The sequence below is a fragment of the Carcharodon carcharias genome, chromosome 8 (genome assembly GCF_017639515.1).
Source record: "Carcharodon carcharias isolate sCarCar2 chromosome 8, sCarCar2.pri, whole genome shotgun sequence".
NCBI lineage: Eukaryota > Metazoa > Chordata > Chondrichthyes > Lamniformes > Lamnidae > Carcharodon > Carcharodon carcharias.
The window spans coordinates 176,846,844-176,872,777 of NC_054474.1; the positions used below are offsets into that span (position 1 = coordinate 176,846,844).

At 39.2% G+C, this 25,934-nt stretch overlaps 1 protein-coding gene across 8 annotated transcripts in view; it reads left to right on the top strand.

Annotated features, from left to right (window-relative positions):
• The window catches only part of LOC121281055 (zinc finger protein 208-like), an 82,833-nt gene that overhangs the window by 53,420 nt on the left and 3,479 nt on the right, over positions 1 to 25,934 (top strand). For 7 of the 8 annotated variants that reach the window (XR_005943799.1, XM_041193669.1, XM_041193667.1 and 4 more), the window contains 13 exons: positions 293 to 370; positions 575 to 661; positions 1,740 to 1,814; positions 4,160 to 4,255; positions 5,112 to 5,189; positions 8,036 to 8,206; positions 8,794 to 8,877; positions 8,998 to 9,069; positions 11,008 to 11,091; positions 11,213 to 11,305; positions 18,749 to 18,826; positions 19,758 to 19,931; positions 22,256 to 22,345. Coding sequence is in view for 7 of the 8 variants with exons in the window: in XM_041193669.1 (XP_041049603.1) it covers positions 293 to 370; positions 575 to 661; positions 1,740 to 1,814; positions 4,160 to 4,255; positions 5,112 to 5,189; positions 8,036 to 8,206; positions 8,794 to 8,877; positions 8,998 to 9,069; positions 11,008 to 11,091; positions 11,213 to 11,305; positions 18,749 to 18,826; positions 19,758 to 19,931; positions 22,256 to 22,345 (1,260 nt within the window). In the remaining variant the exon portion in view is untranslated. The remainder of the gene's footprint in view (positions 1 to 292; positions 371 to 574; positions 662 to 1,739; positions 1,815 to 4,159; positions 4,256 to 5,111; positions 5,190 to 8,035; positions 8,207 to 8,793; positions 8,878 to 8,997; positions 9,070 to 11,007; positions 11,092 to 11,212; positions 11,306 to 18,748; positions 18,827 to 19,757; positions 19,932 to 22,255; positions 22,346 to 25,934) is intronic. The other variant, XM_041193672.1, reaches the window with a different exon arrangement.

Sequence of the window (25,934 nt, forward strand, 5' to 3'; positions counted from 1 at the left end):
CCTGTGCAGCTGTATAAGGAGAGATGCTGTTGAGGGAGTAGGAAGAGAGGATAAAGAATGGGAAGCCACAGTGAGGGCAAAATCCATCCTGGGAAGCAGAAGAAGTCAAAAGCTATTGTTGAGGGAGAGCATTTCATGTTCTGTTGATTGCCATTGGAGCTAGGGGCCTAGTTTATCGAAAACAATCTTGGATTCACCCATGAGCACTGCTACAAGATATGCACTAACAGCTATGTTCAAGACAAGTTCAAGATGTGGTGCAGATTGCTAATCAAAATTTTTATAAATCCAGGTATAGCAGAAAAAGTTTCAAATTTCAACATTACCTCAAGCAATCCTACCCCTGCATTGCAACCAAGACCACTCCCAGGTAACATTGATTATAGTCCTCACATTTCTCTGTTCTGTTTGTTTTGTATGTAATGTATACATGCACAGCAACACACTCAAAGCCTCCTGGAGGTTTATTTAGATTGCAAAATGACATGCAACATCTTAATGTTCTGAGAGATCTATGATGCTTCCTGATTCAATTAAGGCATAACAATAAAATGTTCCACTCTTGTATTCTCAGATTATTTTTTCTCATGTGAAATTTGTGGGAAGAAATACAAATACAAGTCCAGTTTCTGGAAACACATTGAAGACCATAAAAACTATGGTTAGTACGGCATACTTGGTGATTTGAAGGAGGCAGAGAGCATCAGCAAGTTTAAGAGGGAGCTGGATAATTTTTGGAGAAAGAAGAACTGAGGGATGGAAGAGATACAATACAATGCAGTATTATTTGAACTTCTGGCCAGATGGATCACAGTGATCTTTATTAAATTATTTCATGTTTTTTGAAGATTTTCTGGCATTTGAAGAGATACTTAAAAAGTATTTCAGCGTACTCCTAGTTGGGCTCCCATATTATTCCCTTGGCAAACTTTCAAAGCTGCTGCCCATGTCCTAACTCACACCAAGTTCTACCTAGCCATTTCATGTGTGCTTGCTGATCCACGTGGGCTCCTGGTTAAGCAATGCCTAGATTTTAAGATTTGCATTCTTGTTTTTAAACCCCTGTCGTGACCTTGCCCTTCCGTATTTCTGTGTTCTCCTCCAGCCTCAGCACCATGCTTCCCACTACCCCTGCCACTGAGATCTCTTTGCTTTGCCAATAATGGCCTCTTGAGCATTCCCGATTTTAATTGTCCACCCTTGGTGGCTATACCTTCAACTGCCTGGGCCCTATGCTCTGGGATGCCCTCCTGAATCTCTGTTTCTATACCTCTCTTTATTCCTTTAATGAAGCTGCCTAAAAACTACCTTTTTGACCAAGCTTTTTGTCATTTGACCTAATATCTCCTTATGTGCCTCTTGCCAAATTTTTTTGATAATGCACCTTGAAATGTTTTATGTTAAAGGTGCTGTATAAATAGAATTTGTTGCTTGATAACAACAGATTTTTTGATTATTTAAATTAAAAAAAAAAAACAATCATTTTGGGTATTTTAAAATGAATATTCTAGGAGTATAATTTTGCTTGTACATGATGCAGTATTTACACTGGTTTGTTTCTTATTGGAATTATTCCTCAATTCTGCCGTTCATCTGCAATTCAACAAAAAGATCCACATTAAGTTCTTTAATGGCCGATAGAAAAAGCATTTAGAACATTTGCTTAACAGTCTGTGCTATTTTGTCCTATGTTTTGCTCATTTTGTTAAGCTATGCTGTAACATATGTTTTTTTTCTAGTTGTTGATAGTACTGTTTCTGATCAAGGCTGGAATCTAATAGCTGGATCACAGCTGGCTGAAAAACAAGCTTATAGTGAGTCCACTACAGTTGTACTTGAAACTAATTTTAATTACATGATTTGTTTACAGATTTCTTGTGCTTGAGGTAAAGATTGCTAAATGCTAGTGACAAAAGCAATTTTCCATTTTCGTCATCTCGCGTCAGTATCAAGCCCTCTGAGGGCAGATTTAGCTTTACTCTGCCTCAAAAAAATACTTCTGACTGTATTACTCTAAATATTTCCATTTTCTTCAGCAGTTAGAAGAGGAGAGAAGAATAAAGCGGTTGATATCTTAACTGGGATTACAGACTAGGCTACCAGACTGAAGAAATAAATTATTCTCTTTATAAAGAACAAGATTGAGGAGAAGTTTCATTTCTTATAAATAATGAAGAGACTGGACAGTATATGGCAGACAGTTGTAATTAGGAAGCTATTGGCAAAAAGAAAATATGATTTTTCTCTTAGAGGTTATTGACTAAGTTACCATCTAATTCACTGAAGTTTACACCTGTAGTTGTTCAAAAAGACATTTAACTGGTTTTCTCAAACAGGTGAAATACATAAGGTACAAGACTGGGGCTTGTACCTCAGAACAAGATTAGCGCTCGGTGTGTAGCAATAAATAACTCAAAATGTGTTGGAAGACTCAGCTAAAATTGATTGATATTCAATGACATTCAGACTATAAAGTGAGCTGAAGGATGTTAATAGGCCTTTCTTATTGTCAAAAGATAAGGCCGTTAGCAATCTTCCACTCTCCTGGGGAGAATATCTGTTTTGAGAATTGTTTTCACTGTGTAGGTCAAATAATATGCTAATAAATGGTGGGACCTAGGAGTGCTTTTTTTTGTACAGTTCCATGGACTAAGTTTTCTAGAGATTCCTACTTAAAATGTAAGGGGTTGTCAGCTGCCTTATTATCTGATTTTCTTTTGACAATTACTGTTCTAACAGTTCACAATGACTAATTTCAGCTTCTAAGCAAAGCAAACAAATCCTTATCAGACTGTATTTGGTTTGGAGAGGCCAATGTTTTGAAATGCTTTTGGTTCCCATTACTACATTTATAGATATTTGCCTTTTCACCCACACTTTTATTTTTTTGGGGGGGAGGCGGGGGGAGTGGTGGTCCCTGAATTAGTCATCTTTCTGCTAATCTCTTAGTTCTCAGGATGAATTTGCTAGGAACTGGTGCCATATTTCCAAGCATATTGCCTGTAACACCAATTTAGTATCTCATCAAAGGTGATAAGGGATTGCTACTGCTCAGAAAATTGGGCCCATTAAGAACCTGCCCCTGCATCTGTATTTCTGCAAAAACTGAATTTACTTCACTGGCAAAGTCAGTCACAGTTGTTACTGCACAGACGATGGTAAATGCTGAACTGCTCAAATCCCAAAGGGAAACGTGAAACAACTGCCACAACTGTTTTGCAATTTGTATGTTAATCTGAGATGTGTGTCCACTGGGTCTTAGAGGATTTTTTACAAAACTAAATTAAACATTTATTAAAAGAAATTATTTTAAACACATACATAGGTCTACAAATTACTACCATGATAACTCCTATCTCCCCTGATTAATCTAACTCCCAGTTATACCTCCATTAAGGCAACAGTAAAACACAGATTTAAAAGCACAATCAAAGTAACACAATACCCTGAACAGTCAAATTCAAAGTGAGTTTTTCTCAGCTTTGGTTCCTTGTACACAGCAACTTAAGGCTTATATGCTGGAGGCTTTACACATTTGTGTTAGATCTTAAAATGCCTTCCCTTGCACACAGCCTTCTCTCCTTTATACATAGTTTCCCCTTTGAATGCAAATTCCCAGTGTTTCACTATGTCTTTGGACTTTACCTCACTAATAATAAAAATCTATCATAATACCAATTTTACCAGTAATCTTGGGGGAAAATAAACACTTTCTTAACTTCTCCTGGCTAGGTGAAACATTTCACCCCCTCTTTTGAATTCAAACTACTCTGATTTATTTAAAATGCAAATGTTCCCTTTACACCTTACATTCTAAAACTTCCGCCATGTTTACTTATTTAACTTTTAACCTAGTTTATCTTTTGATACATCAAAGCCTTCAGACCAGCTGCCTTTAATTCAATTAAGTGCCACACACATGCAGACCCCACTATTACTCTATTTTACAATAAATTCCAAAGAACATTATGAAAATTATATCTTCCTGACACTTTAACCAAATGGAATAATGCCCTCTCACCACTGCTAATCTTTAAAAAAGTTTGCTGTTAACCCATTATGTGCTGATGCTGAATTATTGCTTCATCAGGTTTAATTTTTTTAATGATGACATTGTGATATGTAGATGATATATGATAAAATATATTGCTTTCTACAGATGGTGAACAGTCAGTTAGAAAAGTTATAATTGACATCCAACATCATAATTTGCTGCCCATTAGAGATGACAAACAGCAGGTGCTAACTGCAAACAGTAAGTCACATTAATGCTTATCTTCACTCCCTTTGTTTAAAGCAGTTTTCCTCCCTTTTGTCTGGTTCCTCATCTCGGTGGATGCAGACAAGCTCTCTCATACAATGGCTCATTCTGCCTTTGAACTAGTTGCTAGAATTTGTATGAAATGCAGGATGACCACGCAGTTCTGATTATTTATCATTTCCTCAGTGGTTCAGTCTCAATACCGCATCACTTCCTAATACTCCATCTTGTTGGGATTACCAATTCAGCATGTAGCAGATCATAGGTACAAACAAACTCACTTCATTTTACTTCCTACGTAGTGGAGCATCATCACATTCTGAGCCTAAGTGCTCTATACATTTCAGCATTCAGACAAATCTCATGTAGAACTTCAGATTACAAAAAATCATTGGTGAAGTCACAAAAGTGTTTAGGCAAAATCCAGGTTAAAACAAATTGTGGCAATTATATTAACCATATTGGAAAAAATCTGCTGCACATTACTACATTAGCAGATCATTGACCATTGATCCACTATTTACTGTAAGTAACTTTTTGTCAGGAACAAAACATTTCGGTGTTGAGATATTTGTACTTCATGTAGCTTGATGTTAACAAATCAGCTACTCCTTAATTCATGGGATGCAATGTACAAATTCTGATAACTCGCAGATCCCAACATACCTCGAAACCCAGGTAAATTCTTGCCGTCATAGTTTCTTGTCAGCTTAGTTACTATAGTTCCTATAATTTAAGAAAACTGATAAATCAGTAATGCATGGTTATTAAATAATACTTGGAGCTTATTTATATTCAAGTTTTTCCTTTTTATTTTTTCTATATAATGCTTAATGTGTCTGCATTGCAGAAGGACAAAGAACTCTTTATTTTGATCACAAGCATAGGCTTTACAACGATCCCATTCATGACCCAGACTTGTCCATAGGTAAGGCTGAGTTTCTTTACTGTTTTTGAACATTGAGAAATATTTACTTTACAGCATTTTAAGGATTTTTTTATTGACCAATATTAATGAATAATGGTGACCATCATTTACTGCTTCATTCAGCTTATGCCAGGTAAAAGTGGTACTGACTGACTGTGCATGTGTAGCTGTTCAGTATTCTTACACGTTTACAATCAGAAAAAGTAGTAAGACACTACTGCAGTCCATGTGAAAAGCTAGAAGTTACCATTTAGTGTTAGCACAAGGCAATGCAAGCAGGTGATTTAGTTGTAAATTCGGGGACCGTATCCTCATGGTGATGCAGTGTTAAGCAAATACAACCAATGTCAGACTAAAATTTGTTATAGAAATTTCAGTTTTAATTTTGTTTAAGGAAAATAATTCTGGTCAGTTGGCACCAACCTTTAGAACCAATGTTGTCAATTAAAATAGCAAAACAATATTTAAGTTGTCACCAAGTGCCAGTTGGTTATTTCTGAACATTTTCTATGACCTTATAAAACCATAAGAAGTGAAACAATGGGCAGAATTTTGCCCTCGTCGGGTGAGCGAGCGGGAGTGGTTGGGAAGTTGACCACCGCCCGTGATTGGGCCTTGACCATGATTTCATGCTGGCAGGCCAATTAAGGCCTGCCCAGCGTGAAATGCGTGCTGCAGTGCTTAGTGCTTAGTACTCTATGGGAGGCGGGGGGGTGGGGGGGGAGGCTGGGGAAGCGGAGGGCAATTGGGGAACTTTGCTCATGAGCAGGGGTGCATGCAGTAAAAGGTCCCTGAGGCACAGTAAAAGGTCCCTGAGGCACAGAGCTGCCCCAGGGAGCTGAAGATATAAAAAAATCAAAAATAAAGAATGTAAAATTGTTAAAAAGCATGTCCTCTCATATGACCCTGGCACATGAGTAGGGACACGTTATTAATGAAAAGTTAAAATTTTTATTTTATTTTTATTTGCTGTTGGAAACTTCACCTCGCCCATGGATGAGGTTTCCTAAAAAGTGCAAAGGCCACTTTGGCCTTTTCGTCTGCCCGCTAACTGTAAGGTTGGACGGGCAGTGAAAAATTACATTTAATTGGTACTTTAATGGCCTTAATAGGCCTGTTAGTTGTTGGTGGGCACGCTGCCAACTCCTGCTGACCAAAATATCGCGAGAGTGCGCGATGACATCGGGATGCTTGCCCGACACCATCGCGCATCATTTTACGCTCGTTCAGGTCAGGCGTGCGCTTGCCCGATGAGGTAAAAATTCTGGCCAATAATTCTTATTTTTGGAAAAAACCCTTAAAAATAGAACAGAAATATGAGGAAAACAAATTTTCTGACAAAATTAATTTTCAAGATGAAAAACTACAATTTGCCAAACTTTGCAAAACGACTAAAAACATTTCTCCTTAAGATTTCAAACAAAACTCAAAATGAAATTAAATTTATTTCTCAGATTAAAGCATAACTTATACATCTCTTCTATGAGAAGGATTTCCTTTTACCTTTTCTCCCTCTATTTTTCTATTGTAGCGCCATACCAGCAACTCTGCTATTTTCAATAGCAGCCATAGTTGATGTAGGAACACAGAGTGAAAGTTGTCATGCTGTGAAAGGCAGAAAGGAACCATTCAGCTCATCGAGTGTCTTCTGGATCTTTCAGAGAGCAATCCATTGCCCCCCCTACCCTACCGTCCCTCTCTTTCCTACATATCCCTGCAATTTTTTTGCCCTTCTCCAAATATTTATCCAGTCCCTTTTGCAGACTACTATTGAATCTGTCTCCACCCTCCTAACGGCCTAATCCTAACAATTTGCTGCATGAAGAAGTTTTTCCTCATGTCACCTCCAGTTCTTTGGCCAATCACCTTAAATCTGTGCTCTCTGGTTATCAACGCTACAGACCATTGGAAACAGTTTCTCTTTACTTGCTCTACCTAAACCACTCATGATTTTAAACATCTTTTAGCTCAAATCTCCTCGCAGCCTTCTCTGCTAAAATGAGAGCAACCCAAGCTTCTCCAGTCTATCCAATAACTCATTTCTCATCCCTGGAATCATTTTTCTTAAATCTGTTCCGTACAATTTCCAAAGCCTTCATGTCCTTCCTAAAGTGTGGTGCCCAGAATTAGACACAATACTCCAGTCGGGGCTAAACTAGTGTTTTGTATAAGGTTAGTATAACTTCCTGACTTTTGGACTCTATACCACTTATTTGTAAAGCTTAAGATTGCATATACTTTATCAATTGCTTTATTCATCTCTCCTGCCACCTTCAAAGATTTGTGGATAAGCACCCCCAGATGGCACTTTCCTTGCACCCTTTTAAAATTGTACAGTCTAGCTTGTATTGTCTCTCTTCATTCTTTCAACTAAAATCTATCACTGCACCTTTTACTGCATTGACTTTCACCTGCCAACTGTCCGCCCATTTCTTGAGCCATTGTCCTGTTGGAATCTATTATTTTTGCCTCTTCAAGTGATTACCATTGTTCTGTTAAGGGAAGCAAGCAGCACATATCAAATACATTACTGATGAAAATTGATTTTGAGAGAATTTGTTGCCGGTTAAGAGTTTTATGTCTAGTACACTTTCCTGTAATCTATTGGAAAGAAATTGAGTGTTCCAGCAATGCCTTAGTTGCAGGAAATTTGAAACAGGAAATGGCCATTATGCTGAGCAAACCTATCCTGACATGTGGGGATACACTTAACCTATCTTTTTTCAGATGGTCTAAGGCCTGCAGTAAATTCTGTTTTTATTTTCCATGCAGTTAGATTGTGTGACCTGTGTACCAAAATACATTCATATTCAGAGCCTGCTGCATGTTACTTTATTTCCTTACAGGGCAGTTCAATACCTGTCAGTTGTGTGGAGCAAACTTTTCACGAAAGAGTGGCCTGGTGGACCACATTCAGTTTGTGCATCAGAGGTATAGGCCCCATGTATGCACACTATGTGATCAGAAGTTCCGTCGACCATCAGAACTCAAAAGACATGTTCAACGGCGTCACAACAGTGAGTCTCATCTTCAACACAGGAATCCATCTGGAACCTTTCTTCCAGAAATTTCTGCCAGGCCTAGATACAATGTAAATGCTGGAAATGTGCTGTATATGTTGAGCATTTCCCTAGTCTTTCTTTCTCAAGTTAATGCAAAACATCCAGAGATATTGTTGTTTCTAATTTGATTACACTCTGAACCAGTATGACTTTCATGCAGTAAAATAATCATCAATTGCCTTTCTATTCTGAATCAAATAATCTCACTTGCAGTTTTATTGTTTGGTAATTCTTACCTTAATAAAAAAAACTGAAAAGGCCAAGCAGCTACTTGTAATTTTGTTGAAAATCTCAGATCATCTTTAGAGTCAAAAATGATCACCTTTTGTTGAAATGCTGTCAAAAAATTTAACTATGTTAAATTTAATTAGTTTTTAGACACTTATAAATAACATTTTGTATTTTTATTTGTTTTATTTTAATTTGAAATTCAGTTCAGTAGTCATCTTGAAATATTTGAAAGTATCTGGTTTACTGTACATCTTTAGTGTAATGCATTGTTCCACCTTGGAGCATAATTGTCCATTGCTTCTGGTTTACAGATTGCTTATCTGACATCCAGATTAGCAATGTTACATTTCTGGAAAGAGCCTGCACTGTAGAAAATGGGCTGCTAGGATTACCAGGTATGTTACTAATCTGCTTTGTTTAAAGATACAAGCTAGGCAGAATACCTTGACTTAATACTTTCTTGAGCACCTTTGTGAATTTTAATTTTTTCTTTTGTGGGCTTTGTTGTCCCACAGAAGCATCTCACAAAAGAACAACCAATGTGAATGAGACGGCTGGAGATACGCCTGTGAAAGCTTTGTCCCATGGTAAGCTTTATTTATATAAAAGCAAAAAACTGTGGATGCTGGAAATCCAAAACAAAAATAAAAATGCATGGAAAAACTCAGCAGGTCTGGCAGCATCTGCGGAGAGGAACACAGTTAATGTTTCGAGTCCGTATGTCTCTTCAACAGAAAGCTTTATTTATGTTTTTTTTATCTTTGAACAATGATGTTAGCCATTAGGTGTCAGTCTTGGCTCACTGGGAGTACTCTTGTCTGAGTCAGAAGGTCAAGTCCACTTCAGAGACTTCAACACGTTATCCGAGTGAAACTTCAGTGCAGTGCTGAAGAGGTGTTGCATTATCAGAAGTGTGATCGTTCAGATGCGATATTAAACTGAGACCCCTTCTGGCCTGTCAGGCTGGCATAAAGATCCCTTGACACAATTAGATATAGAACAGAATAAAAACAGAATTACCTGGAAAAACTCAGCAGGTCTGGCAGCATCGGCGGAGAAGTAAAGAGTTGACCTTTCGAGTCCTCATGACCCTTCGACAGAGTTCTGTCAAAGGGTCATAAGGTCTCGAAACGTCAACTCTTTTCTTCTCCGCCGATGCTGCCAGACCTGCTGAGTTTTTCCAGGTAATTCTGTTTTTGTTTTGGATTTCCAGCATCCGCAGTTTTTTTGTTTTTACATTTTGGGACCTTGCTATGTCCAAAATGGCTGCTACATTTTCCAAATACAAGTAGATATGACTATACTTTAAACGTAACTCATGAACTGAAGTGCATAGGGATGCCCTGAGACCATGAAAGTTATTTATAAACTCTTTCCCCATTCTTTAATCACATCATCAGGAATCTTGCCATTTATTCCAGTCATGTGAGGATGAGATTATTTTACTCAATGCTCATCTTCACCAACGAAGTGAACAATGCTTTTATCATGCAACATGCCAGCACCAATAATTTGAGAATTTAGAATTCACCATAACCTAACGAATTCACCCATAACGTATTTGTATTAAAAACATGTAAAAATGAAGATCATTTTCATTAAGCAAGAGGTACTAGTGAAATTTGTTCTCAGACATTATTACTGAATTCAAAGTTTAATCTGTTGAAATATAACAAGGCAACCTGTTACACTAGTAGTAAATACAGACATTAAACGCACAACACTATTTAGTAGAAAGTTGTCTTCAAAATTAATCTGTAACTGAATAGAATTGGTTTTCTGTATGATACAGTGAGTCTTATTAGGACTCCCAACAGAAATACTGGGCTTATTTAAAATCAACATATTCATACTTGGAAATGCTTCAATAGCTCCTTTTTACTTCAGACTTGCATCTTAAAATATAAGTTACTTAGCTGTAGTGTTTTCCCTTAAAGGAAAAAAAGTTTAACCATATCGTAATAGCTTTTGTCTGCCAACATCAGTTAAAGCTCCCGAGCCTTCACATAACGAATTACTTTTAATTTTATTCGCTAAACACAATCAGAAACATTCGTCAACCTGTACCCAGCATTTCAGCTTTGTTTTGTGAGACTTCATTTGAAAAAAGAACTCTGGCTATTTGTGCATTTCCACCTTCCTTTGCCCCACTATTGGTGGCCAGGCCTAAGCTCTAGAATTCCCAACATAAACCCCTTCTGCCTTTTCAATGCCTGCTCTTCCTTTAAGACCTTGGTAAAACCTACCACTTTGACCAGACCACTCCTAATTTTTTTTTTGTCTGTGTCTACTTTAGTTTTTTTATGATTCAGTTAAGCACAATGGGATGTTTTCTGCTTTAAAGGCATTTTATAAATGCATGTTATTGTTGTATTTTTACAAAATTACTCTGTGTAAATATTTTGAATTTGACAAATTACTCATGTTACATTCATTTATCTAACCAATTAAAGTATTGTTAGCATTATTTTAGTGTGCTCATGCTTCAAACCTGGGATAATAGTGTATAGTTTTCTGTCTTACAGATAACTTACCTAAGATTCAGATAAGTAATGTTACATCTTTAGTCAAATCCTACATTGATGAAAGTGGTGAGCAGAAATTATCAGGTAGGTTTCAGTTCGTTTTGTTTCAACATGCAGGGTATTTTGCAAAGAGAACAGCAAAAAGCATTGCGTTCATCTTTTTACAGGATTTTATTTTTACTTTGCATATCTTCCTGTCCTGCAGATGAAGTGAAACTTGTCCGTGGTGCTGGCTATCAGGTTCAAACTAGCAGAATTACGCCTGTGAAAAAGAAAAAGGCATTCAAAAAGCCCAAGAGTAAGTTAATTTTTCCCCAACATCTTTTACTCTCTTGAAAGTTTTGCCTCGTGCCCGGGCAAAATTTGAAAAGCTCTGGCAGTCATCCTACGATTTACTTGAACTGAAATTCTTCGTAAAGAAGCCAATGAGTGTCAACAGTCCATTCAGTTATCGAAGGAATCACAGAAAGGCTAAATTGTGTTCTTATCAATGACTACAGTGGCAAACATACTACTGAGAGTCACTGGACTGGGAGGAGCAGGGATTATGATTCACTCTTTTAGTTATTTGGTTGTACAGTACTTGAGTATTGCTGAAAAAAAAAAGACATGTTGAAGCTTTTCATCTTGCACTCATCAGGATACTCCGCAAGGATACCAATATAAAAAGGGAAAACAACAATTTATACTACATGTGAAGAGTGCTGATTGGTTGGCAAGTGGACTCTGTTAGAGGTGTTGCCATGGAGAATGCACCAGTGATGGTGACTGACAGTTAGCTGCTAAGCATTGTTCGAAATTTCACCAGGTAGCTTGACCCTGATTGGTTAAGGCATTGCCCTGAGGAATGAATCAGCAAATGGCTGTCACTTATTTTGTATAGCTGAAACAGGGGCAATGTGTGTACATGTTCTGTCAGCAAAGAACAGGGCCTTGTGTATTAATATATGTAGCTTCCAGTACATGCAAATGCACCACACTGCCAACCCAACCGACGAACTTAAATTGGTTGTCAGCGTAATACTTAACGTACTTTAGCATATGTTGGCCAATCGCAGAATCACATCTAATATTGAACAGAGAGTGTTTTGAATTTTACAAACGCAGGCTGTTTGGGTACAGTCTGTACCTTGCCCGTTGTGAACAGCGGCTGGGATATGCTGTTTGATACAATCTAGCATCACACAGGCGCTGAAATTCATATATCACATTACTCATTTGGTGATAGGCAGAACATGTTTTCAGCTTAACGGCAGCTTCCTGTTAGTGGCGAATAACACTCATGTGGCTACTGCATTGTACCAGCGTAAAATAGCTTCACCTGTTGCTCAAATTTTTGAGACGCTTTGCCCTTCCAGGGTAATTGGAGGTAGACTGGGCACTTGTCAGGGCTGAAAGTGACAGCCTTAGGCAAGTCCATGAGTGTGCATTCTATATAGCGTGAAATGACCTGATCAGGATAGCCGTTATCCTGCAGGATGCCTTTGATGTGCCCTATTTCAGCATCAAGCTTGCAAGGTGAGCAAATGGCTTGGGCCCTCTTTACAAGGTTGCAGGTAAGACCAATCTTATAATGTGTGGAACTGTAAGAATCCCAAGCATATATTGACCAGTGAAGGTAGGCATTTTTACAGGTTTGCAGTAGACAATGGTAGAGAACCCCTGGCAGATTTCTCAACTGGTACGTCAAGGAAAGGGAGTTAATTTGACTGCTGCATTTTAAAGGAGAATTTGAGTGCAAGATGGAGCCCATTAAGACATGTAAGGAAATTATTACATGCAACTGTGGATTTAAATATAACAAACATATCATCAACATATTGGAAATGTGCGAGGGGTAGGAGGTTAGGTTTCATTTCATTGAAGACACTTTTTGTTGGGTTCCATGAGGATAATGGCTGCCCTGATCAGATCATTTCGCACTGTATATTGCGCAAACTTATGAACGGGCCCAAGGCCGTCACTTTCAGCCCTGAAAAATGATTCCACGGTTGGATGACATTTGCTAAATAATCCTGAGTGTGCCAAGTATAACAACCAATTTAAGTTCGTCAGTTGGGCTCGCAGTCTGGCGCATTTGCATGTACTGGAAGCTATGTATATTAATACACAGGGCCCTGTTCATTGCAGACAGAAACAACATGTTCACATATTTTGTTTAGCTGAAACAGGTGTAATAAGTGACAACCATTTGCTGATTAATTCCTCAGGGCAATGGCTTGACCAATCAGTGTTAAACTGCCTGGTTTAAATTTCAAACAATGGTTAGCAGTTAACTGTCAGTCACTATCACTGGTGCATTCTTCATGGCAATGCCTCTACCAGAGTCCACTTGCCAACCAATCAGCACTGTCTTCACATACTGTGTAAATTATTGTTTTTCCCCTTATATTGGTATTCTTGCAAAGTGTCCTGGTGACTACAAGGTGAAAAGCTTCAACATGTCGCTTTTTGTCAGCAGTACTCAAATTCATTCTTCTTTCCCTTGCATAGGGACATAGTGACCAATGGTGATTATCCTATTGATGTTTATTGTTAGCTTTCCAAAGAGGCAAAAAACTTGAAAAATGTTAATCCATTAATAAATGGTTTCCAAAGTCAGTTCTAAGCATAACATGCTGCTAATCATTTATATATTTACATTAAAGCTATCAATTATAATTAGTGCCTCTAAATTAGATGAAATTGCAGAATACAATATTAGCACATAATGCAATTTTGTATACAAAAGCATTCACATGATATTCTGTTGTCCACTATGTTAACAGGGCATCCAATAATTTACTTTAAATGGACTATGTGTTCTTTAACAGAGTGCAAAGGAATTTCACAAATACGTTGATAAATGTATTTGTTGATAACCCACAGTGCAGTTTCATCCTATAAGCTTCATGTTGGTGTTGATTTCCGGGGGTTAGGAGTAATATTGAATAGTTCAATTTGCTTAGAATTTCAGTATCTAAGGAATGTAGGGACAAATGTTATGATTTAGTTACCCCCCCTAGTACAGAGCTCCTGAAGAAAAGAACATGCATCAGTAATTTGGATATTGAAATTAGGGTGCCTGATGTCTGGCCTGCACCATTAAAGCTAGGCTCTGCACCAGGCACAGTTGAAAGCCTCAAGTCTCAGTGGGAACAATTGATGTTGATTAGATATTACTGGATACATCTGAGGGCAGAGATTACGAGGCTCTGCTCTGGACAGTAAAGCACAGTGAGAGCAGGAAACATTGCTTGATGGAAGCAAGAAGTATGCAGAATTAGGGCTGCAATGTTTTGAGGTCTATTTCAGAGCCACATCCATGTCCACAAGGCTCCGTGATGACAGAACATTTCACAATTTCTGCCCTCATGCATGTTCAGTTACATAGGCTGTAAAGAACATGGATTTGCACTTCCATTAAAAGCAGAGTTTTTTTGTTGATTTTTAAAAAACATTACACGTACGTTAGTGTTAAAAATATTTGAATCGATGCTCCTTATTACAGGAAAAGCTTATTCTGTTGATAATCATTTAAGTCTTTCTTCCCTTAAAAATGGCACTGTGAAAACATTAAAATTCCCTATAGTTTACCAATTTACAAGTTTAATTTATGGAGGTAAAGCTTATTTTAAATTGTACTGGCTCTCTTTACTTTTGAAAATAACCTTTAAGCTCGTTATCCTGCTACAGTCCATTACTGAAAACCAGATTGAAATTGATCATAGAGGGGGTTGCACTTACTGCAGACATGGTTTTCCTGGCAGTTGGATTCACCAATTTCTGACCAACCTTATTTTGGGCTTTGTCAATTTTTCTAGAGAAGGTTATTGATTTTTTTTCTTCTCCTACCCTCACCCTGAAATGTTTAGAGAACACATTACTTCTGTTCTGCCTACAGGAACAAATTTTCCTGATTCTTGGCTCTCTAGCTGTTCCTCCCAAAGAGTTTCCATTCCTCCCCAATTCCAAATTTGATGATTAGGAACATTTTTTTCTGATGCTACAAATGTATTTTTATAACAGGATAGACAAGTGCTGCCTTAATCAGTTAACAGTCTACACTCTATTTGCGATGATCATGATGAAACAGTTGGTGCTGAGGCACATGTCATCAGTATTGGGCACTTTGAAGTCAGCTATAGTGTGCATTATCAGAGCAGCAACAACATAATGCATTTATATAGCTCCTTTAATGTAGGAAAACATTCCAAGTTGATTCACAGAGATATAAGGAACTAAAAATGGATGCTGGCCCATATCATTCTTCAGCCAGGAGTGCTAAGTGGAAGATCGATTTATCTCAACCTCCTAAGGACCCCAGCATCACAGATGCCAGTCTTCATCCAATTTGATTAATTTTACGTGATATCAAGAAATGGCTGAATTCATTGGATACAGCAAAAGCTATGGGTCCTGACAGCATCCCGGCTGTAGAACTTAAGACTTGTGCTCCAGAACTGTCAGTGTACTTAGCCAAATGATTCCAGTACAGCTACAACACTGGCATCCATCTGGCAGTGTAGAAAATTGCCCAGATGTGCCTGTGCACAAAAAGCAGGACAAATCCAATCCAGCCAATTACCACTCCATCAGTCTATACGCAGTCATCAGTGAAGTAATGAACAATGCTATCATCAACAGTGCTATCAAGCATCCCTTACTCAGCAATAACTAGCTCACGGATGCACTTTTGGTTCTGCCAGGGTCACACAGTTCCAGACCTCATTAAGCCTTGTTCCAAACAAGGACAAAGGAGCTGAATTTAAGAGGTGAAGTGAGGGTGACTGCCCTTGACATCAAGGCAGCATTTGATGGAGTGTGGTATCAAAGAGCCTGAGCAAAATTGATGTCAATAGGAATCATTGGAAACTCTACTGCATTCATACCTAGCCCAAAGGAAATTGCTGTGGCTGTTGGAGACCAATCATCTCAGCCCCAAGACATTGCTGCTCAAGTCCCTCAGGGAAGTATCCTAAGCCCAGCCATCTTCAGCTGCTTAATCAGTGACCTTCCTTCCATCATAAAGTCTGAAGCTGGGATGTTTGATCTTGATTGCAGTGTTCAGTGTCATTCTCAACTCCTTAGATACTGAAGCAGTTTGTGTCTATATGCAGCAGGACCTGGAAATCATTCAGGCTTGGGCTGATAAATGGCAAGTAATATTCACACCATACATGTGCCAGGCAATGACTGTCTCCAACAAGAGTTAATCCAGCCATCCCCTCTTGATGCTTAATGACATTACCTTCACTGAATCTCCCACCATCACCATCTTGGGGTTACCAATGACCAGAAACTGAACTGGACCAGCCACATAAATACTGTGGTTACAAGAGCAGGTTGGAGGCTTGGAATTCTGCATCAAGTAACTTGCCTTCTCACTCCCCAAAGTCTGTCCACCATCTACAAGGAACAAGTCAGGAGTGTGATGGAATACTCCCCACCTGCCTGGATAAATGCAGCTCCAACAACACTCAAGAAACTCAACACAAAGCTTGATCAGCACCCCACCACCACCTTAAACAATCATTCCCTCCACCACTGGCACACAGTGGCTACAATGTGTACCATTCACAAGATGCACTGCAGCATCTTGCCACGGCACCTTTGACAGCACCTTCCAAACCCATGACCTCTACCGCCTAGAACAAGGACAGCAGACACATGGGAACACCAGCATCTACAAGTTCTCAGTCACACAGCATCCTGACTCGGAACTATATTACCACTCTTTCACTGATGCCTGGTCAAAAACCTGGCACTTCCTCCTCAGTAGCACTGTGGGTGTGCCTACACAAATTAAATTCAGGAGTTTAAGAAGGTGGTTCATCACTGCTATTACAAATGCTGGCCTTGCAAACAGTATCACATCCCATGAAGAAATAATGTATTTCTGTTCAAAATATTTCCTTATTGAGATATTTCTAATTTCAAATTTTGTTCAGGGAATGATGATTCCTGCCTTCAGTTGAGGCAGTGAGAACGTGATAGAACTGATCACATACATGTCCTCTTTGATTTTTATCTATGTGGATGCAAGACAGACTCCTAGATGCCTGCAGTCACAAGTTACATTGCTGGGATCTGCCATTAGTCCATTGCCTGAGAAAAATCTTGCAATCAGCTCAAATGTTAATTTACAAAGACAAAATTCTGATTTTGATTTGTAACAATTTTTTGACAAGGTGATATTTCAACACATTCGAATTTTGTTGAATTTTTACTGTTTTGAACAAGCTTGTTTGTCAATCCACTGTATATACTGTTTAAAAATTATTTGTCAGAATTTTTCTTTCTACATTTGTGCAATACACTTGGCTTCTCCGCTGTATTAAATGACTGCAGTAATTCAGAGATGCTAATTGTTGCAAAACTTTGGAAAATGGTACCTGTTCCATATTTTTTGATGGTGATGTTAGGTAGCGGTTAGATAGGATGGGTGACCAGCAGCCTCACCATTATTTTATGTTCTACATTCTGTAGCAGCAGGGCAGTGGTTTGTGTTCTGCTCAGACTCTTTTTATCCATTTTAGGATTATGGATATTAAAAATGACATTGTGGTGTAAGTAACCTAGTTATGGGGATTTTTTTTAATAGAATCTAATTGAGTAATTATTCAATCTTTGGATTTTCCTTTCTTCGTTGTTCCTTTTAACCTTTCCATTAGTGTTGTTTTCTCTCCCTCTTTGAATCCACTGGCCAATGGACCATTTCCCAAAGTAGTATGCAGATGGGTGCCTTGTTCCAGGCTTTTGTCAGTACTGTTCCTGAACTGCTTGCTGGAAAGTGCTAAAGAATAGTTCAGCTCGAGTCATTGACTTGTTTCTCTTCCTCAGTGGATGTGCTTCACTTCATCTTAACGTTAGTGCTGCTACCTCAGTTGAGGTTCTCCATCATATATAGTTTCAAACCAAGTCCTACTATGGTTGTTAATGTACCAGTGGGATAAACGAAAATCCCTCTGAACTATAAATGCTTCACCCCCAAGGAAAAGAATAGTTGAGGTGAACGTTGTTCTGTATCGATTCCAGGCCAATGCAATATCACTCCTATTGTGTCATTTAAGAGGTATGTAACAGTGAGACTCCACCCAACTTGGCATTTTCTTCCTCCAGGGAGTACCACCGACTACTTACTGCCATATGTGGCAGAGATTGTGAACTCAAAGGAACAGGGAGCATGAATCTGCATCTCTTCTTTCCATCCATTGCTTGGTCTCGTGCCAAGCCACAGTGCAATCCTTCAAACACCTCTTTGCTTTGCTCATCTCAACATAGGATCTAAAGTTCCATTTACAAAATTTCTACTGAATGCCTTCCTTGTATTTAGAATTAGTAGACATTATTACACAGATTGAACTTGCTTTCTGTTTTATTTTTGCTTTTTTTCAATCCAATTTTTCCACCCAAATCAACCTAGAGGGCCTACATACACTGTTTGGTCTGTTAGCCGCCTCCACAGACACCCTCAACAACGATCTTGGCTGACCTTCAATTTTGGCACATTTCATGGGAGTAAGCAACCCTCCCCAAATGCTTATTCCTATCCTCCATAGATGGACTATTTAAAAGTGGCTAACCTTTATGTAGCAGATTCCGCATGTCAGTCAAAACAGAGGTTCTAAAATTTGTATTTCCTAATAAGGCATTGTTTTATTATTATAACATCTTAAGTATGCAGTGAGAATGTGTTCATGTGTCAGCTTTGGAACCTTTGGCCTAATGCTCTCCTCATGCTATCATTTTATATTTTCAGGAGTGCACAGTTGCAGTCTTTGTGGGAATAAGTACTTGTATTATTCTATTCTTTGGAAACACAAGCTTATGCATGGAGGTACACTTTCCATCAAATCTTGCAACTTAAGATAATTTAAGAGATTCAATTTTGGCTAATGACACATTTGATCAATATAAACACATTTAATAGCATTTAGTTTCTTTACTGAGTTCATTAGATTAAAAAATTGATTAACAAGTACTCATTTTTCTCAGTTATTTCCCAAAGTATGTAAGATCTCAGATTTCACAGATTTGGTGTTTTTTGCAGAAATATTTAAGGACTGGACCAGTAAAGGAACCTGGTGATACACCATGTCATTTATCTAACATGGTGTAACACAAGCTGATGGGTTGAAAATTGTCTCCTGTGAGTCGTCAGTGCTGATCCCCAGTGTTGGGCAGGGTTTCTGCAGGAGGCCTTACTGGGCTCAATTAAATTTTGTTAGAAGTGGGCAGGAAAAGTAGAGGACAAAGAGATCCATGCTGCCATTCTGTACTTACCTGGAAGAAAGACAGCATTGGGAGAGGCGTGCAAATGGGGCACCTATTTATCTCATGCTCAGGATATCATGTAGAACATAGGAGAACAGTTACTGAAAGGAGCAGAGACAGGAAAGTTAGAAGTGGGACACCTGTCAAAACCTACCCAGTTAGCTTGAGAAGAGCTTTTATTGGATGGACCTTAACTACACTGACTAATAACATATCATCAAGCTGCTCTTTTATTTGTTAAACTGTTATGTCCCATATGAAATATTAAAATAAATTTTAACAATTTTTATTTTTTTGTTTGCAGTACATATGTAGCATGCATCAAGGAGACAAGATTAATTTTTTTTGGGTGGGGTACTGAAATGAGTAGAGGTGTGGGTATACAGTAGACTAGCATATAGTAATGATAAAACCCTTCAACTTTACTTACAAGTTTACAGCTTGTGAATGGACTGCATGTAATATAAGTTTGAGAAATGCATTTTTACTTACAGGAAGAAAGAAACATTTCTGCCTACTGTGTGGATCAGGCTTTTTCAGGTCAAAGGATTTGGATATTCACTTCAAATCAGAACATCTTCAGACCTTTAAGTTTAAGTGCCCGCACTGCGAAAAAGGTTTCAACCGACTTATTGATGTTCAAAAGCACATAATTGTTAGGCATACAGGTAGGTTTACAGGTGAAGTGGTAGGAATTGCTTCTTCAGAATTGAGAAAATCTTTAATGTGATTGGAATCCACATGCTCTCTAATCCCTGAGGCTGGAAACTGTTTAAAGATCACAAGATAATTACTGATAAAGAAAGCCATTCAGACCAATGTGTTTCATTCATCCAGAATAGCTCTTGAAATCCCAATTAATATAAACTAGTAGTTCATAACAACATAATTTTTCTCAGTGAAACTAGAATGAAGGAGGGAAAGCATGACCTACACATTTCTGAATATTCCTGGCAGCAGAAGCTCAGAACAGTACTTGTTCCTTGCTATTTTATCCAGAAGTTAGGAAACAACATGTATGATGATTGAAAGATGTGCTGGAATCCCAGGGATGAATGGCACATCCCAGGGATGAACGGAAGGGAGAGGGGCCTTGTAGAAACTTAAGTTTAAGTTAACAATAATCTGAAGAGTAAGAACTTGAGAAGAACCAAGATACATTTGCACACTCACATCCCAACATCAAATCAAACAGTTAAAGATAGAATGGATTTGCATTCAGAGTATTGCAAAGTGCTCCAAAGCCAATACATTGACTTCATTTATAGTACTGTGTGTTGGCAAAACTGCACCTGATTTATCTAGCTCTACCTTAAAAATATTCAAAGACTCTGCTTCCACCACCTTTTGAGGAAGAGAGTTCCAAAGACTCAAGACCCTCAGAGAAAAAAGTTCTCCTCATCTTTGTCTTAAATGAGCAACCCCTTATTTTTAAACAGCGACCCCTAGTTCTAGATTCTCCCACGGAAGGAAATATGCTCTCCACATCCACCTTGTCAAGACCCCACAGGATCCTAAAGGTTTCAGTTAAGTCACATCTTACTCTTCTAAATTCCAATAGATACAACCCTAACCTGTCCAGCCTTTCCTCATAAGACAACCCACCCATTCCTGGTATGTGTCAAGTAAGCCTACTCCAAACTGTTTCTAACACATTTACATCTTTCTTTAAGTAAGGAGGCCAGTACTGTACATGATACTCCAGATGTGGTCTCACCAAAGCCCCATACAACTGCAGCATAACCTCCCTTCTCTTGTAATCAATTCCCTTCACAATAAATGATAACATTCCATTAGCTTTCCTCATTACCTGCTGTACCTGCGTACTAACCTTTTGTAACTCATGTACTAGGATGCACAGATCCATCTGAATCTCAGAGCTCGCAATCTCTCACCATTTAGATAGTAAGCTTCTTCTTTATTCTTGCTGCAAAATGAACATCTTCATATTTGCCCACATTATACTCCATTTGCCAGATCTTTGCCACTCACTTAACCTGTCATTTTGTAGCCTCCTTACATCTTCTTCAATTTACTTTCATAACTATCTTTGTATCGTCAGCAAATTTAGCAACCATCCCTTCAGTCCCTTCTTCCAAGTCATTTATATAAATTGTAAAAATTTGAGGTCCCAGCACTGACCCCTGTAGCACACCACTCATCCTGCCAACCAGAAAAAGACCCATTTATGCCAGCTCTGCTTCCTGTTAGCTAGTCAATATTCTATCCATGCCAATATGTTACCCCTACACCATCAGCTTTTATTTTCTGCAATAACCTTTGAAAATTCACAAAGAATATTGCCTTGAGTATTTCTTCAAATGTTCCTGCCTTTGTACAAAGTACAGGCATTCTTAGTGTTCTGGAGAAATGGCTTTATAGATCTCAACAACACAGACTGCTTATCCAGTCCTAGCCCAGGCTGCCATCTGTTGACAGCACTACTCAGGTACTGAACCTTTCCATTGTGGACAGTGCCTGATTGGGTTGAAGACCAATCAGATAGTAAGACACAAAACACTTCTCTAACTTATGGGAGCCAACTGATGCAAAATTCTGCTAGAGGATTTTTAAATGCAGTCCTCGACATAAGAAAGGCGTAGTGCAAGGAGCCAAACAAGGAAAGTAAATCTAGACATGTTAAATATATACATTTTTAAAAATATATTACAAAGGCAATATTTACTGCTTCTGTCATTCAGGCTGTTTGTGAAGTGTAGCTCTGACTGACAACATACCCAACATCTCTTAACTGCTCAGACAGTATACTACAGTCAAACCATCAAAATATAAATCATTGCTAAAATGTCATTTGACAGTTGGTCTACAGAATGGTCCCTGAAGAATAGTTCTTCACACTAGAGTGCAGCCAAGAATCAGGCTTTAAGATAGGCCAGTCTGTCAACTGAATGTTTAATTCTGCATGCACGTCAAAGACATGATCTGTAATAACTACTGCAGCATCTTCATGTTGCATATTTTTAACTTTCAGATTTGGAGAACTTTATTTGTCGAATATGTAACACAAACACAGAGACAGCTTCAGAACTGCAGAATCACATCAAAAAGTTCCACTCCCCAAGTGAGTTAAGTTTGCCATCTGTACTAAGTTCATCACTTTTTAAAAAATAGTATTGTTCATTTGGATAACTTGTAATAGTTTGCCCATCCATTATACAGTCCATTTTAAATATATTCGATTTTACTTTCCATATCCCAGGTATGTCTTGTCCCACCGGCAGGACATACCCACCAGAGGTGGAAGCACAGTCAGGAGAGAATTGCCCTGGGAGTCCTCAACATTGAATCCGGACCCTATGAAGCCTCATGGCACAGGTCAAACATGGTCAAGGCAACCTCCTGCTGTTTACCACCTACTGTCCTCCTTCAGCTGATGTATCAGTACTCTTCCATGTTGAAAACCACTTGAAAGATGCATTGAGAGTGGCAAGGGCACAGAATGTACTCTGGGTGGGAAATATCAATGTCCATCACCAAGAGTGGCTCTGTAACACCACTGCTGATCAAGTTGGCCAAGTCCTCAGACAGCAGCAGGTAAGATAAAGAAGGAGCCAACAAGAGGGAAAAACCTCCTAGACCTTGTGCTCACCAATTACCTATCGCAGATGTATCTGTCCATGGCAATCTTGGTAGGCGTGACCACCAGACAGTCCTTGTGAAGACAAAGTCCCATCTTCACACAGAGGAGGATACCCTCCACGTTGTGTGGCATTATCACCGTGCTAAATGGGATCTATTCAGAATAGTTCAAAACTGGCCATCAATAGCAGCAGAATTTTAACCCCATGGCTCGGCTTATTCCTCACTCTAGGATTACCATCAAGCCAGGAGATCAACTCTGGTTCAGTGAAGAGTGCAGGAGGGCATTGCCAGGAGCAGCACCAGACATACCTAAAAATGAGATGTCACTCTGGTGAAACTACAACACAGGACTACTTGCATGCCATACAGCAAAAACAGCATGTAATAGACAGAGTAAGTGCTTCCACAACTAACAGACTGGATCAAAGCTCTGCATTCCTACCATATCCAGTCGTAAGTGGTGGTGGACAATTAAACAACTAACCAGAGGAGGCAGCTCCACACATATCCAAATCCTCAATGTTGGGGGAAACCAGCACATCAGTTCAAAATGCTAAAGCATTTGCAACCATTTTCAGCCAGGTGGATGATCTATCTCGGCTTCCTCCTGGAGGTCCCCATCATCACAGATGATAGTATTCAGTCAGTTTGTTTCATTCCACGTGATATCAAGAAATGACTGAAGGCATTGGATATATTGCCAAGAGAACACACCGGTTCTAGTGCTGAAGACTTGTGCTCCAGAACTAGCCAAGCTTTTCCAGTGCGGCTACAACATTGGCATCTACCTGGCAATGTGGAAAATTGCCCAAAGATGCCCTGTCCAAAAGCAGGACAAATCTTAATCTGGCTAATACCACCCTATCAGGCTACTCTTGATCATCAGCAAAATGATGGAAGGTATTGTCAACAGTACTATCAAGCCACACTTACATAGCAATAACCTACTCACTGATGCTCAGTTTGAGTTTCGCCAGGGTGACTTGGTTCCTGACCTCATTACAGCTTTGGTCCAAACGTGGATAAAAAAGAGTTGAATTGCAGAATTGAGGTGAGAATGACTGCCCTTAACATCAAGACAGCATTTGACCAAGTGTGGCATCAAGGAGCTTAAGGAAAATTAAAGACAGTGGGAATCAGGGGAAAATCCTTCCACTGACTACACTTTTACCTAGCACAAAGGAAAGAGCTTCTGGTTGTTGGAGGCCAATCATCTCAGTCCCAGGACATCACTGCAAGAGTTTCTCAGGGTAGTGTCCTAGACCTAACCAAATTCACCTGCATCAATGACCTTCCCTCCATAATGTTAGAAGTGGGGATGTTCACTGATGTTTGCACAATGTTCAGCACCATTCGCAACTCCTCAGATACCAAAGCATTCCTTGTCCATATGCAGCAACACCTGTGCTTGGGCTGATATGTGACACGTAACAATCGTGCCACACAACTGCCAGGCCAACAAGAGAGGATCTAACCATCTCTACTCGACAGTCAACAGCATTACCAGCATGACCATCGCTGAAACCCCACTAACTACATCTAGGGCTTACCACTAACCAGAAATTGAACTGGACCAGCTGCATAAATACTGTGGTTACAAGAGCAGGTCAGAGATTGGGAATTCTGCAGTGACTAACACACCACCTGACTCCCCATAAGCCTGTCCACCATCTACAAGACAAATCAGGAGTGTGATGGAAAATTCTCCACTTGCCTAGATGTGTGTGGTGGCAACCTCAAGAAGCTCAATACCGTCCAGGACAAAGCAGCCCACCTGATCGACACCCCATGCACCAACTTAAAACATTCACTCCTTCCACCACTGATGCACCGTGACAGCAGTGTGCATCATCTACAAGATGCACTGCAGCAACTCATCAGGACACCTTTAGCAGCACTTTCCAAACCTGTGACCTTTACCACCTAGAAGGACAAGGGCAGCAGATGCATGGGAACACCACCACCTGCAAGTTCCCCTCCACGCACACTATCTTGACTTGGAAATATATTGCTGTTTCTTCACTGTCACTGGATCAGAATCCTGGAACACTAACACCACTGTAGGTGTGCCTGCAGCAGACTAACTGCAGCAGTTCAAGACGACAACTCATCACAACTTTCTCAAGGCAAATAAAGGATGGGCAACAAGTGCTGGCTTTGCCAGTTACTCCCGTATCCCATGAAAGAGTAAAAAAAATCCTTGAATATTAGTGGCTCACAAGATGAATTTGCCAACAGTCTGCTGTGATGGAGTACAGAATCAAACTCTGCCAGGACACTTTTCTGCCCCAGACTGGACAGAGTCAAGGCATTTGTGCTATAATAAGTTATGTCCAAAGGTAGACTTCCTACACCAGGTTGTCTGGGAAGTAAACTGGAATAAGTCACTTTACCTTCTGGTTCTCATCTTTGGACACAGTGACAAAGAGGACTCCCTATCCTAGACAGTCCCTATTAATTAGAGGATCAGTCTTGGATCATATAAACAAAATCCATTGGAATATAGGCCTATACATTACACATTTAGTAAATCTTCTGCTCTAGTTTCACAACTTCAGTGGCAGAGAAGGGAATAAACACCCAAGTAGTGGCAGGAATTACTTTCAGGGCAAGTGAAGCACGGCAGATGCAGAGGAATAGTTACCCTTTTGTTCTTCCATTGTATGAGCTTTAAGCTCATCCTTAGAGAAGTGCCCACTTCTGCTGCAGTGTGTCATTTTCGTTCCCACTCACATATCAGCAATCCTGAAATTAGTGACTGAGGACCACACTTCCAGTTTGAGATTTTGAGAGTGGGTCCTACGTTAGGGAGGAATGGACTAAAGTTATCTTGGGCCCTTATAGAATGAAGAATCTAAGTTAGATTCTAATTCTGAGATCACAGAGGCCTGGGTGCTAACAATCTGCACCATCCAAATTTGGAAAATGATTTTAATGAGATTGAGATATAGATCAATTTATCTTCCTGTTGATAATCTGATGCTTTTTCAGTCCAGGTTTTAGTCAATTGATGCCTTCTACAATAAATATTTTAAAGAGCCACTATACTCAGGGAAAAAAGCTAAAAA